Source organism: Apis mellifera, linkage group LG14 (assembly GCF_003254395.2).
Source record: "Apis mellifera strain DH4 linkage group LG14, Amel_HAv3.1, whole genome shotgun sequence".
NCBI classification, from domain to species: Eukaryota; Metazoa; Arthropoda; class Insecta; order Hymenoptera; family Apidae; genus Apis; species Apis mellifera.
The window spans coordinates 5,026,424-5,042,752 of NC_037651.1; the positions used below are offsets into that span (position 1 = coordinate 5,026,424).

General features: G+C 22.5%; 3 protein-coding genes across 7 annotated transcripts; 2 read left to right on the forward strand and 1 right to left on the reverse strand.

The window, feature by feature from the left end:
- Nucleotides 1-385: 385 nt before the first annotated feature.
- On the forward strand, nt 386-1,315 carry LOC552424 (NADH dehydrogenase [ubiquinone] 1 beta subcomplex subunit 10). The gene is made up of 4 exons (XM_624798.6): nt 386-576; nt 650-785; nt 869-1,008; nt 1,088-1,315. Exons 1-4 carry the CDS (start codon nt 495-497, stop codon nt 1,210-1,212), a joined length of 483 nt encoding a protein of 160 aa, XP_624801.1. The 5' UTR covers nt 386-494; the 3' UTR covers nt 1,213-1,315.
- Nucleotides 1,058-13,397, reverse strand: LOC409429 (meiosis regulator and mRNA stability factor 1). Of its 5 annotated transcripts, XM_026444958.1 has the most exons (27): nt 13,229-13,396; nt 13,044-13,156; nt 12,451-12,771; nt 12,225-12,368; nt 11,792-12,073; nt 10,854-11,020; nt 9,986-10,080; nt 9,245-9,440; nt 8,850-9,009; nt 8,584-8,776; nt 8,410-8,495; nt 8,188-8,313; nt 7,959-8,111; nt 7,476-7,874; nt 7,053-7,228; nt 6,793-6,965; nt 6,499-6,710; nt 6,275-6,425; nt 5,978-6,153; nt 5,522-5,905; nt 5,216-5,419; nt 4,852-5,122; nt 4,397-4,767; nt 4,235-4,318; nt 3,779-4,145; nt 3,451-3,684; nt 1,058-1,274 (listed from the first exon to the last, which is right to left on the reverse strand). In XM_026444958.1, exons 3-26 carry the CDS (start codon nt 12,730-12,732, stop codon nt 3,629-3,631), a joined length of 4,908 nt encoding a protein of 1,635 aa, XP_026300743.1. In that variant the 5' UTR covers nt 12,733-12,771; nt 13,044-13,156; nt 13,229-13,396; the 3' UTR covers nt 1,058-1,274; nt 3,451-3,628. The 5 variants fall into 5 exon arrangements, with proteins under 5 accessions (XP_026300743.1, XP_026300744.1, XP_026300741.1 ...); XM_026444959.1 differs by lacking the exon at nt 13,044-13,156 and having other exon boundaries at nt 13,199-13,397; XM_026444956.1 differs by having other exon boundaries at nt 13,044-13,396.
- Nucleotides 13,398-13,679: 282 nt separating this feature from the next.
- On the forward strand, nt 13,680-15,864 carry LOC552373 (dolichyldiphosphatase 1). The gene is made up of 5 exons (XM_016916364.2): nt 13,680-14,018; nt 14,358-14,458; nt 14,528-14,700; nt 14,782-15,009; nt 15,085-15,864. Exons 1-5 carry the CDS (start codon nt 13,907-13,909, stop codon nt 15,212-15,214), a joined length of 744 nt encoding a protein of 247 aa, XP_016771853.1. The 5' UTR covers nt 13,680-13,906; the 3' UTR covers nt 15,215-15,864.
- The last annotated feature ends 465 nt before the right edge of the window (nt 15,865-16,329 follow it).

Sequence of the window (16,329 nt, forward strand, 5' to 3'; positions counted from 1 at the left end):
AATTCATATTGATATAACTTAAAACTGGATTCTCGTGACAGTATAAAAATATTGCATTTAAATTTATCCAAACATAATTTATTATAAAGTTTACATTTTTTATATATTTTTCATTATAATTTTTAAAATTATTGTTTAAATTGTATTTATTAAAATTTACTTATTTGAACAAAATTTGAATAAAATTGATTAATTATTTGAGTTTTAGTTTATTTTAAATACAAAAATTCCCTATTAGATATAAAATAATAATATTTGAGTAATAAATTTCATTAAAAAATAATAAATAATTGAAGAAAATACACAATTGAAGATATTAAAATAATCATTTAAAAATGTGGAAACATTATTAGATATAATTGATATATTATAGATACAATTGATGATTACTAGATGTAGTATATCTTCTTCCATGATCCTTGAGGATCATATATTTTCGAATAGAAGTCTTTAACAAATTATACAATTTTTAATTTATATTTAATTCTTTAAAAATGGATCCAGAACAAAATTTCTTTTTTCATTTTATGAAAAAATTATTTTATCTATTAGATACACCAGTTGAATATTTTCGAGGTATTATCTAATCAATTATTTGGTTATGTTATTAGAAAAATCAATGATGGTAATAATTTCTTATTTTTAATAGAAAAAATAGTGATACCAAATCAAAAGAAATATCCATGCTACCATCAAAATTTTCGTCGTGTCCCAACAATTGATGAATGTTATGAATCGGATGTAATTTGTCGTTGGGAAGCACAAAAACAATTTGAACGTGATAAGTACATTTCTTATTAAATGTTTAAAAATTATATTTTTATATTATTGATTAAATATACTTATATCAATATGTAATCAAAATTAGGATGGTTGATGATGAGATCCTCAGTATCTTGAGACAACGATATGAAGATTGTGGTTGGTATTATGGGAATGATAAAGATAAATATTGTAATGATTTATATAAAACTTATCAAGATGCAAGTACTGCATGGTTTATAAAATGTATGAATATTTAAAATTTATAAAATTATTTTATTTTGTTTAATTTCAATTTTAATTTTAATGTTGTAATGAAATACAGATGGAGATATTGGTGTACCACTAAGTGTAGTTGATGCATTTATGAAACAAAAGCATCGTATGATTTGGGAACGACGTCATGGTCCAGTTGGTAGTGGTATTACTAATAAAAGATATGATATATAAATTATTAATTCATCTCAGATTGAGATTACAGGTGCATTTGCATCATTGTATAGATAGATACTCTGTAAAAGAGATAAAATAAATTAATGTATTATATTGTATAAACTTGTTTTTCATTTGTATAATTATAAACCTGATATTTAAATTTTATATTTTATAAATATAATTTTCATATTTCATATGCTGATTCTTTTTTATCATTTTTTACAATAATAATATGTACAAAAATTTTTGATTTATTATATAATAAACTATTTTATTTCATACTTGTTTAGAAGATTCCACTGAATATTTATACTTTACAATTTCCTTTGTATTTGTTACTACAATAAAATTTTCTTATGCAATTATTACAACATTTTACGCGTTTTCATACATTCTTTGCATAAGGATTGATTAAATTTTCTATTAGTCAGAATGATCTATTAAAAAAACTATTTTACATAAAATTTACTATAAATAATATTCTAAATGAATATTTATGTGAAGATGCATGATATTTTAAATTCAAGCAATAAAAAAGTATTTTAAAATATAAAACGGAACTTTATTGTGACTAATAGAAAATTTAAATTCACGAATTCATACAATTTAAAAAATAAAGTAAAAATTATCACTTTTTTCATATAAATATAAAATACAATAGAATTGACATTACATCTACATAATAAATATATAACATGTAACAAAACTATGTTATTTGATATGAATAAATTAATACAAATTAGATTTAGAAAACATAATAAAAATACTAATACATATGACTGTCATGTAAGAAATTATAAATTTTATATATGATAATATGATTTGATTGATTCATGATTTTTGCATTTTTTATAGCATGATATCAAGCAATGTAGCGAATCTGAAATATATAATCTTTCTAGAAATAATTCATGCATTTAATAATTCATAATATCTTTGATCTGAGTTCTGTTTGCGAAATTGTATATATATTTTATTTTTAATATAATAAAATATTTCTTAATAATAAAGTAAAATATGAGACAAGATCATTTATATATTATTCAAAGAGAGCAATATCTTGCCATTCATTCGTATCACATATTAAATGTATTAATTATATATTTTCATAAATAATGTAACATCAATATCTTCTTTTTTGTTTTCAAAACAAAATATTTTAGAGTAATATTGTTATTACTTAAAGTAATGTTAGATATTGAAATCTGACTGATACGAAAGTATTTTTTTTTTTGTCTTATTTTAGATAAAATATTTATTGCCTGTCACTATTTAATATAATCTTTTAATAAATTTAAATGGAATTTATAAAAATTTCATTTTATATTTTTTTATCCATCCACGAGTTTCAGTTACTTAATAGTGATTATTAACATTAAACTTAATAATTCTTTAATTAAAAACATTTTCATTTATACAAAAAAAATAGTATGACACTTCAAGATATCATACATTGCTTTTTAATCACCATTAGGATTCTCAAAACCCATTCATTCACAATACAATTATAAAGTATTATTGTATATGATAATAAGAAATGAACTGATAATAATAATAAAAGAAATTCTCTGACACTAGTGAGACAAATAATTGTATGAATAAAAGTTAAAGTTAACGAATAAATTATAAAAATGAATTATATTCAATTTTATAATTGATAAAAAGATTATTGTTGTATAACAATTTATATATTGGTCTTTTTAGTATAATTCATTTTTCTATGAGAATAATTTACAATGATTAATAGGGTTGAGCCAATAAAGTCTCAATTATAATAAAATTCAATAAAATTAAAAAAAAAATATTTAGCAATTATTAATGAACAAAATTTGATTTTAATTTTCACTTTACATAAAATTTTATTGAGGTATAACTTCGTTATAACAAACAGCAGGTCTCAATGTTGGGCACTGGCCCAATCCTATAAAATTTGTACAATTATTACCCATTTTCTATTCGTTTTTATGCATTAATTTTTTTTTTTTTTTTCCTATTCTATATCACAGTATGAAAAATGCTACATGAATTTGACACGCAATACAATCAATATAGATCTCTCGGTATAAACGCTTCACAGTTATTCACAATTTTTAAATCGAAAATTATAGGTACTTAGTATATAGATATTGCCTCTAAATATGAAAATTTAGCCTCATGCCTCTTGAAAATAAATTTTATTTTTTATTTTATACGTATTAAATCGATATATTATTATCATAAATATTTTAAATATAAATGGGAAAGCGTACCTACCATTATTTTGAAAATGGCATATAGATATTTGAACCCAGTGTTTAACAGCCTACCGAGATGCTACATTCTTCTTCTTATTAACTCTGTTAACACATCATATGACTATGAAATGTGTTTAGATACCAAATTTCTTATTTTCATATTGTATTCAAACACATTCTTTATTCTCTTAGTGAATTTATGATTCAATAGGTTGATTAAATTGAGCAGCTAAACGACGTTTGCTGGTAAATACTATAAGAATATATTTTCATTTAATATACACGATAATTAAAATAATCAATTAATAAAAACAAAAATAAGTTATTAAAAGAAATAAGTTACTTACATTGTTTTGTAGGAGTACTATATTTTTCTTTGTTACTATTAGTTTTCGCATTACTATTATCACTTTCATTATTTTTGAGACTCATATCTTCTATGAGATTATTGACAGTGTTTTCTTGTTTATTTATAGAATTTTCGGCAACAGCTTCTGAAGACATATTCTTTTTCGGAGTTAATGATAACGAAGGAAGTGGTAATTCAGAAGGATGAGGAGCAACAACCAAATTATGCTTAGAAGAAAAGAAAGGTGAAGTACATGGATTTAAAGGATTCTCTGAAGCAGTTAATAAAGTTTTCATTGGTGATAGTAAATTACTACCATCAGATGTGATTTGATGCCATGAAGGATGTAAAGTCAATGGAGGAATCTATTAACATAAAAAAACGGTAATAATACAAATTATACTAATAAATAATATTATAAAAATAATTAAGATTATATATTTGTAATATTTACCTGTACATTAGGAGTACGTGGATATGTAAATTTTGTTGGTGTCATGCAAACTGAGGATTCGCATTGATTTTTGTTTAAATCTTTCTATAATTTAAAAAATAATTTATCAAAATTTATTAAATAAAAAATACATATAAAAATACTATTTATCAAAGAAAATACCTCAGGAGGAGAATCTGGTTTAGGAGGTGCAGGAAAATCACATGGTATAATTGGCGTTTGCATTAAGCTTTTGTAAAAACTTTCGCTTCCACTTTCTCGCAATGGCCAATTAAGCGATCGATCTTCCGAACTTGATGTTTTCCAAGATTTATTAGATTCTTCAGACCATACATTATTCTTTTCTGTTTGCTTCCAGAAATTTTGATTATCAACAGTTTGTTCTGTCCATTTTGCATGTTCTAATGTATTCGAATTATTTGAAATATTGACATGAGAAGATGAATCACTTTCAAAGGATTCATTACTAGAATCAGTATCACAGTATGATGATGCTGATGCACATGTTGGTGATGGTAATACCATATCGACAGCTATTTAATTCATTTAAAAATAAATTAAAGTAACATTAATAAATAATGTTTTTAAAATAATTGTGAATAATTATTTATACATACCAGCAATTTTTTTATTCAAATATATAATATTTTTTTTTCGCCGTGATAATTTTATTGTTACTGTACAAGGTAATGCTTGTAAAAGTGCAAATGTTGTTGGAAATCCATAATCTACAGGTTTACAAGCAGAACCTATAGTAGATAAATATGCTGTCTCGAATTGTGAAAGTTTTAACGCTCCACCATAATTTATCATTACGCGACACAAATTACAAGCGAAACAATGTAATGGAGTAAGTTCTACAAATTGTTCATCATCAATTGTTATAAACTGAAATCATATATATATATATATATATATACTATTATAAATTTTATTATAAAAAATATTTACTTAATAAAATCAAATTAAAAATTAGCTTACTTGAACTACATTACATAAATTTTGCTTTAGTTCGTCTATATTACACGATTTTAAATAGTATTGAGCATATAATTGTTGAAACTCTTTAATTGGCATTCTATGCTGTGGTTTATCAATTAATAATCGACGGCATTGTAAAGTTAATTGCTGCAAGTGAGACTTATCTATCATCATAACTACAAGTTTACTTGGTAAATATACAATCTAAAAAAATTAAAAAATTAAATTTTTTAATATTAATTTATATCTACATATTAACAATATATATTATATATATGTATATTAATATACAATATATTTTCATACCTTTACAGTATCCCCAAGTTTCTGCATAAGTTGCAATATAGAAGTACATCCAAATAATTCTGGTTTTATTGCATAACCAAATTCATGTAAAAAGTTTTGTGCAATGTTTGAAACGCTAAGACAACCTCCTGACCGAATGATTAATCTAGATATTTGTTTAGAAAGTACACGAAGTCCTTCCTTTTCTGTCAATGAAATTTGTCTTTCTCCAGAACCATCATCTTCTATTTTAACTATGTCTGGTATAGCTTCAAATAATTCAATTAATTTTGTGAAACCATAATCTGATATCCGACACTGATGACCAAAATGATGATGATATGATGGTACAAATTTATTAAATTGCATTCTACATTGAGGTGCGTGTCGTAGTAACTCGATAACCTAAATAAAATATAAATATATATATATATATATAAATATATAATTAATTTTTTATATTTTCGATTTTATTACCTCTATAGCAAATCGTTTTGTTCGTTTTATTTCTTCCTCAGTTTGTTCTCGTTTAGGAATAGCTATCATTTTATCCCCTCCATTAATTAGAGTGACAACAATAGTATTTTTTGGTATTTCATTGAGGATATCTTCAATATCACATACTCCATAATCCACAATATCCCAAGGCTTAGCTATAAAAAAATATATCATTATATATCATTTATAAATAATAAAAAAATATATCATTATATATCATTTATAAATAATAAAAAAATATATATTTTCATAATTATATATATAAAAAATTTTTACCTATTACTCTAGCATAAACACTTGGAAATTCTGAAAGTGCTACTTGTTTACTAGCTTTAGATTTTAAAACTCTTAGCAGATCAGATGTAAAACGACGTACTTGAGCACGATGAGATAATGTGATAACACGATTATTTCCTTCACCCATTACCTACAGTAAATAATTAAAATTTTATCATTAAATAATTTAAGTTTTAAATGAACATAATTTTTTTTTTACATACTTGTACAGTATGAGTAAGTGCTTCTAAAAGATCAATTAGTTTTGTAAATCCATAATCAGCAACTCTACATTGTCTTCCAAAATGATGATGATATGTAGGTATAAATCGATGAAATGGTAATTGGCAGTGTGGAGCAGTTTTTAAAAGATCAACTAATTCACGACTGAAAAGTGCTAATTGATTTGCAAGCGGAGAACTTACACATTTATTTTCTGAAAAAAATGTATCATTTCAAAATAATTTTAATGTTCATTTCAATTGATTAATTTAATTATTATCATTAAAGTATCTTACCTTCATGTTTATTTTCATGAGATTTATTTTCTGCCCAAATAAGGTACTTTACGCTACCAATACCCTGTTTTAACTCAACACATGATAAACAAGATACTAGGTGTTCTAAGGGTACCCCATTTTCAACTACTTGTAATTTTTCTTTAAATTCAGCCTCATAACAATTTGACAAACTAAGATTAATTTATTTATTAATATTTTTAAATGAAATTATGAAATGAAAAAAAAAAGACAATAAAGAAAAAAAAATAACAATATACCTAGGCAATGGTAAACTGCCATTATGCGTAGTTAATAATTGCTGTATACGTGGTTCGAGAACTTTTAAAGAAATTTTTACATTTGGAAGTGATGCTACTTTTTGTTCAGCCCATCCTTTATCAGACCATGGTTTTAGTGTATGAATAGTGCAGTATGGTAACTCTACTTGTTCCTCCTAAAATGATCCATGAATTTTTATTTCATATAATTTATACATTTATACATTAAATACAATATATTTCATATTATTTCAGAACAATTTTCATCGCTTTAAATAATCGTCATAGCTTCTCAACGATAAAAGGAATGGTAACTCTACTTTTATCGGAAAAGCTAAAACTCGGCTTTATATCCATCATTGTTAATTTTAAATTTAATATACATAATTTACATAACATTATATAATATAAAATAGAATGTACCTGAGTTGTATTATTAAAACATGGTGATGGAGTATTTCTGTGATCTGGATTAAGAGAAACCATTCTACCACCAGGATCTTCCGTAATAATACAAACATCTTTCATTTTGTACAATTCAGAAACACTGATGGAAATCATGAAACGACTCTCGTACATTTCTCGAAATTTAAAAAGAGGAAGTTCGTGACCAGGTACTTCTTGCAATAACATTACGATTTGTGCTCGCACAACTTGAGGACTTGCTCTACCACTATGAGCATATGATATAAAAATACGTTTATATCCTAATTTATGACGATGCAATTGAGAAATTGCGTATTGTGCATCTGCTAAAGAAGGTACTTTGACACTTGCTGCAAAGTTACCATCAGATTGTGTAAAAATGGAAACATTCAAAACCTAAAATTATTAATCGTTAATCATTAATAGCAAATATATTAAAAAATCATATTTATAGCAATATAACATTAAATAATAACTTACCATCACATGTTTCATAAAAATAGAGACAAGCATATGTCTCATTTTTTTTGGATTAATACTTTGGTCTAAATTAGTTACTTGCAATTCGATAGGCGTGCATGTTTCATTGTTTGTTGATATTCCATTGCGATTATTTACTGGATTGAAAAATTTCTAATACATTAAGAAGTAAATTATTAATTTGAAAATGATAATAAAAGAAAATAGAAAATAAAAGAAAATAAAATACCTCAACTTCTTCACTTTCTGTATCACTTGGATGATAAGGTGACGTACGATTACTTTGTTGATTTATCGTTTGTATTGTATTTTCATAAGGCGAAGGTGTTCTAGTAGTACGTACAGACGCGTTTTGCTAATTTGTGGGAAAAAAAAAAAAAAAAAAAAAAAATTAAGATTTATTTCAACTTTATTTAAATTTTAATTTAAATTATTTTAAATTAATTTATACTTGTCCATTCCATTGATTTCGTTCTCGTGATTGTAAATCATACATAGGAGATGGACTTCGACGTTTAAAATTCGACTGAGGATGTGCTGCATAATAAAATTTTTAATTATAAATTTAATTATAATTTAATTATAAATTTAAAATTTTTTATAAAAGAAAAAATGATACACATACTAGTTCCATTCAAATTTATAGGAACATTTAATGAAGGATGTTGACCAGTCCATTCTGAAGGTTGAACATAAGTATGTGTTCCTCTGATACATCTTAAAGCTTCAGAAGTTCGAGGAGCTACATCATTTACAACACCATTATCCCGAGCCTGCGGAATATGAATTCTTCTACTAAGTACTTTTGTTTTTTCCACCTTAAATTAATACAAATGATAAATCAAAACTATATATATTTTATAAAATTAAAATTTCAATAACATTATATACCTTATATTGTTCTTCCCATACATGACTAAATTGCTGAGAACCAGAAACTTGCCAGAATGAAGGAGATTGAGTCCTTGCAAGTTCATTATAAGTTCTATTAAAAGCTACATTATTATTATTTGGATATGGTCTTCTAACAAAAACAGGAGGTTGAACCATTCTATAAAAGATAAATATAAAAGTATTTTAATTTTTAGAATATTTATAATAATTTTCATTATAACTTCTATTTAATGCTCAGATAAGATCAAAGTTTTCTAAATTTCATTGCCTGAATCAAACAAGGACAAAGTCTACTTGCGACTCTAAGGCTCTTTCTCGGATCTTCATCATTTTATTCTATATTGTATTATATGTTATATTTATATCATATTTGTAATTAAATTTATGATTACCCTACTGGTGTTGAAGCGGAAGTGCAATGAGCATTCCATCCAGAATATGTTCCAATAACTGGCATAGATGACTGATAATGTGGAAATTGAAGAGCTCTTCCACCCGCTAACGAAGCACTTGCAGTATACATTTGTCTTGGAGAACTAGTAACAATTTCTGATTCACTTACAGTACCGTTTCTGTTTATAGAAATTCCTAAAAATGTAAAAATATATTGCTAATAAATATAGTATATTTATAATTATTTTTATTATATATTGTACATTTATTTCATTATCATTTATATGCTATTTTATTGTTATATTTTATATCATATATTATTAACATATATATGTTATTTACACATTATTTTAGAAAAAATAATATGTAAGATAATAAGTATAAAATAATATAAAAAAAAAATTTATATTTATATTACTAGAGATACATAATGCAAATTTTTTTTTATTCTTCAATGTAATTTTTTAATTATATCGAATGATAAAAAATTTTTCAAGTAAATACTATTAGATCTTATAATAATAAATAATTAATAATTCCATTTATAAATCGTTTCATTTAAAAAATTATTGACCTATTATTTAATTTAGAAAAAAAAGCATATTAATATCTAATAATAATTTTGAAAATAGCTTATAACATTTCATGCTTCATTTTGTATTTTATCATATATATATTTTATTAGTTTAGCGATAAAAAAAACTTTTAGAAAATGAAATGGATAAATAATATAGAATTACCTCGAATTTTTTGAAAATGAGTCCCTTTCTCTTTTAGAAATTTTACGGAAATTTTCGAACCAAAGACAACCTTCCCATTCAAACGCTTCTGAGCCCTATAAAAAAAAAGTCACATTGTTATTAAGCAAAGTCAACTAACTGTAATTATAAGAGGCCAATACAAGATAATCAATCCTATGAAAATGACCTTCAAAATTTTAATAAACACATTTATGATACAATTTATGTCGGTTAATTTTTCAAAAAATCTCTATAACTTTTATTTATAATATTCATACTTCAATAAATGTCTTTGTTTTTCAGAATCATAATAATTCTTCATATTTTTAGCTTACCTTATATATAAATAAAATCATTAAATCATGTCATTATTATAACATATATAAAATAACAAAATTATATAGATAAATAAAATAATAAATAATAACAATGTACCAAAAAATAACAATGTTTAACTCTTATTATTACCATACATATAAATGAAATATGTTATACAAATTAAACTTATGATCTTCTTACAATACTAGATTCGTTACATTGCTATACACTGTTTGAATCCTACCTTATTTATGTATTTATCCCTACTAGTTTAAATACTATTTTTTTTTATTAACGCGAAAAAGACCAATAAAATTTCTGTAAATAGAAACAATTCATTGGTTACATAATGGGCGGGTTATTCAAATATAAAATTATATCTGATATTATGTATTATTTACATCATAATTAAATTATAAATACAAATTTCTATTATACAGTTATTGTATACAAATTAATTAAACAAAACTTACTAACATAAAAACAAAACAAATATATATAATACAAAAGGTTTGAAGTAAAATGTAATTGCAATATTTGATTATAATACCTTTCTGCAAAAGGTTTGGAAGTAAAATGTATAATTGCAGTATTTGATTGAATTTCCATTACTTGACCACCATAGTTTTCGAACATTTGTTTAAGATAACATTTAATAGATACAATATCCTGATCTTCAGGAAGGTTACTAACTAGGAGATCATAATAAGTAGTAACCTGAAAGAAATATAATCTTTATAAAATATTAAAAAATATATACATATAAAATATAGAAAAATGTTAATAAATGTTAAATAAATAAAAACATAAAATGTTAATATATTTGGAACATCTTTGCAGGATCGATTCTAGAGACCAAAACAAACAAAAGGTAATATATAAAAATATTAATTGAAATCATTTATTATATTATTTATTAAATTATAAGCAATTTAAATTTGTATTTGATAAAGTGAAATGGGAATAAAATATAATGGTATAATATAATAAGTAATAGAGATTTCTCATTTCTATTTCTATCTTGTTTTATTAAACGCAAATTTTTTATAATTTAATATATTTAAATTAATATATTTTAACTATATTTTAAGATAAATATATTTTAACATTTTTGTATAACAATTTTCTCTAGATTTGACTTTTCAAAAATGTCTTATAAATATATTAATATATATATATAAATTAAAAAAAAAAATAAGATTATTAACATGTTGACATTTTACATTTATAAATTTACAACATTTTTAACATTTTATGAATATTTTAATGTATTTTATATATATTATAAATTTAAAAATTAACAATAATAGACATTCTACATTAAATATAGATTTACATGTAAAAATAAAAAGACAATTATAGTTAAAAAATTTATTATGCAAATCTAGAAATTTAAATTACAAAAAATTTGTTTTATGTTTTATTTTTAATAGTATAAAATAATATTAGAAAAGTATCATAAGAATATTATGTAAGAAAATAAGTTACCTGTACAGTTGTGGATGGCAGTGATTCCATAAGTTCTGAGAAATCATAATGCTCATTGGCACATAAAATTAATGCTTCAGATGTATTTTTCATATGTAAAAGTATCACATGAATTTTTTTTCTATAACGTAAATCACTAAGATCAGGAGCAAAATTAATATCACCAGATATTAAAATCACAGCTGCTGGACTTCCATGAATATCAGCAAATCTTCTAATAGATTGTTTAAGTTTTTCATCAGCAGCATTTTTGCATTCTCTAGCAACATGTATTAAATTAACCTGATAGACGTAAAATTTATAAATATAAATTTATAAATAAATATATAAATTTATAATAAAAAATTTATAAACTTATAAATGTTATACTATTAAAAAAATAATAATATTAAATAATTTATGTTTTTAATAAATATATATTAATTGGATTTACCTGAGCATTATTTAATTCTTTCATAACCCGACTATTTTCTCTTAAGACATCACAAACTACAATAAATTCTGCTTCTCTATAACCATTAAAAAATTTTTCTCTAATTACTTGTGTTACAGCCATGGCGGACCTTCCCTTTGGTACCTAAAATAATTATAAAAAATATTATAATCAATTACAAAATGTAATGTATTTCAATAATATAATTATATAATTTAATACTAACATGACAATTTTCTATATCCCAAAATACACCAATAGGTGGAAGATACGTTGGTAAAGATGAAAAATTAACTGGACTATCATGATGCGAGAAACAATGATATTTATAATGACTTAACAATGGAGAAACAGATGTTGCATTTTCAACTGTAATGCTATTATTGCTACTATTTAGATCACATAATGATTGAGATATGCTATTTTCTATTAGTTTTTCATTTAGACCTAACTCATCTTGATCATTTGCACAAAGTGCATAATAGTCTGTAGTATCTTGGTCTGCCATGTGGTTTAAAGAATGTCATATAACATTCCAATACAAGAGCTACAATAAAATAATACATTATCATGTAATATATTTAAAACAAAAAATAAAAAATATTTAATATATATTATATACAATATAAAATTAAAACATTAATAATAAAAAAGAAAATAAAAAGTATATAAGTCAAATTTAATTATAAAATTTATAAATATTACTATTTTATTTTGTATTGTTAATAATAGATATGTATTGTTATCAACAATAGCATAAAATAATATATAAAGATTATATACAATATATAATATTTCATATAAATGATCGTACATTACCTAAAACATTAAATTTATTACATAGTTTAAAAAATATTTGTCGGCTGTATGAGGACATACAGGACGTGGTCAAACGTAAGATAAACGCAATTTCTTAAATAATTCTAGAAAAACTACAAAACAATCGGTAAATTAAAACCACAAACAATACCCACATCGTACAGACTTTCGAATAAAATTAATACCACAAACAGAAAGCAAACACCGATCAAAGCAGCATGCAACTATCCAACTATCGCTACCTCTCCCGCTTCTTACGCAGTGCACAATGCATCTTGCAGGCACAAATAGTAACTTCACATTCTTAAGTTACTATATAGTTGAATCTATATAATTAAATTTCATATTTTATACATTTATTTTATATTTAATCATTAAGAAAAATTATTAAACAATAAGATAACATAAAAATATTAAAAAATTTATATTTATCATATCTATTATATGTTCTTATTAATCATATAAATAAAAAATATATATTAATAATTATTGTTTAATATAATCAAAATTTTATAATTTAACATTTTATAACTTTTTATAACAAAAAAATATACTTTTTCATTATTTTTACTTTCATTAATTACCTATGTTTAGTTTTTTTATTTTATTAATAGATATTTATAGATATAATGAAACACGTCAAAGATAATTTATAATATAGTGTATAGATAAACGATATCGAATATGATTGGTCAAATAAATAAATCTTAAAAGAAAATAATAAAAATTATTTTTTTGTCAGATCTCATTGAACTGCGTCTGCTTTGAAGTTATTTTGTTAAGTTTCTACCACTATTCTTCGGATTCCATGGTCGTTGCTGCGTGAGTTGTCCGAGCTATGATCACTTCAAAATTTCGATAACATGGCATCGTTAAAGGACGATTCATTTTATGATATTAAATCACATTCTGTTGATACTATTCAAAAACCAGAATGGGTTCCTTTGTCTCTTACTTTAGTCGAATATCCTCAAGGTAAGTATTTCATAATTTTTCAATAAAATTTTATTTTTTTTCTATTATTAATTTAATTTCATAAAAATTTTTTATTATAAATATATCTATTTCCTTTTTTAAAAAATATTTTTTTATTAAATTTTTTATAAGATTTTACTTGTGTTTTTAAATCAGAATTTTTAGTTAAGCATTTTTATTTATATTAAATAATTTATTTTTGCATATGTTTAACGACACTAGTTATTTTCAGCTATATATTTAAAAAAAATATAAAATTTGAATTTTTTAAATATTAGTTATAATATAAATATGTTTATATTTAAAATTTAATTTATTTAAATCTCTTTTGATTTGCAGGTGATTTATTCGGAAAATTTTTAGCTTTAGTAAGTTTACTACCATTTGCTATTATAGCTGGTTTTATAACATTAATTCTTTTTAGAAGAGATTTACATACAGTAAGTAAAAATTTTCAAATTGATTTAATATATTCTTAATTTCAATATTTAAAATAAATTTTTTTTTAGATTACATTTTTTAGTGGAATTGTAATTAATAAATGTATAAATTTCATATTAAAACATACAATCTGTGAAGCAAGACCAATGAGACATAATGCTATTGAATATGGTATGCCATCAATGCATGCACAATTCATGTGGTTTTTTGCTACATATATAACACTTTTTATATGTATAAGGTAATTTTTATTTTTAAAAAATAAAAAGCAATATATTGTGATACATGTTTTGTTATATTATATCATTATATATATTTTTAGATTACATCATAATAATAATAGCAGCATTTCAGAAAAATTTTGGAGGATTACTATCATTATTGTTTCTATAATTATTGCTATTTTAATTACATATAGTAGAGTTTATTTATTATATCATAGTAATTCTCAAGTTGTATGGGGTACATTTATAGGTATTATGTTAGGAATAATATGGTTCATAATTACATATATGATACTTACACCAATTTTTCCTATAATTGTTTCATGGTAAGTTAATATTAGAAAATTTTTTAATTTTATGAAAAATAATATTATATGTTTATATTGATATTATATTTTCAGGCGGATATCAGAATATTTATTATTACGTGATACAACATTAATTCCTAATATTCTTTGGTTTGAATACACAAATATTCGTACAGAAGCACGAGCACGTTCAAGAAAATTAGTATCAATGAAATCACAATGACGCCTAATGTCTGGCCAATGGGCTGATAGTAAATAAGATATAAATATTGAAGAAAGTCATAAACAACTTCAGTCAATCAAAATGTAAAAATTGAAAATTTATTTGGCTTGAAGGAATAATCATAAACAATCAATGGCATTGAATTTTCACTAATAATATTTAAATGCATAAGGTATTAGTACAAATTTTACATATGAATTTTCATATTCATATCATAGAATATGTACATTTTGTCAATTGATTTTTTTGTATAACTTATTTATGACAATGATCAACAACATCATTATTTTAAAATTAATTTAATAATGTTAATTTTTATATCTATATATTCTATATCATAAAAATAAAATATCTTTATGTTAAAAAAAAATTACATTTACTTTAAACAAAAAAGTAAATTTAGTGCAATAATAAAATATATAGTTTTGTCACTAGATAGAATAAATTTATATATACTTTATGTTGTAATATATTAATATTTTATCACTAGATGGAATAAATTTGTACATTTCCTTATGTTGATATCAATAACTAATAATTATAAATCATTATAAATTCAAAATTCAAAATTATTGTATCTTATATTTAATTAAGATTAATATTACATTTTTTTATTATGTATTTTTTGTAATATATATATTTAAGTACAATTTTTTATATAGTTTTTATGTACCAAGTATTATATATAGTTCCTTTTTTACTATAGTGTGCTTAAATACTATACTACACTAATTATGCTTAAGTAATAGAACTGTATATTAACTTGATATTTAAAAAATTGTAAATTAAAAGACAAAAAAAAATCAGCAATTAAACTGAGAATTTAAATTATACATGAAGTCAAAAATTTAATTAAATAACTAACAATTTTTTAAACATTTAATAATTATTTTAATTGTTGATTTTTAAACAAAGTAGTTTTTAGAAAAATGTTAAAAAGTGCTTATACATGTTAACTTTATTTTATATTTAATATAAAAAAAACATTTTAGAATTATATCATTATGTTGCTCAATTAAATCTTGTTATAACAATTATATTATAACAAATACAAAATTTGGTATTGAAAATGAATAAAAATTATAATTTTTAAATCAGTGCAAAATTATTATAAT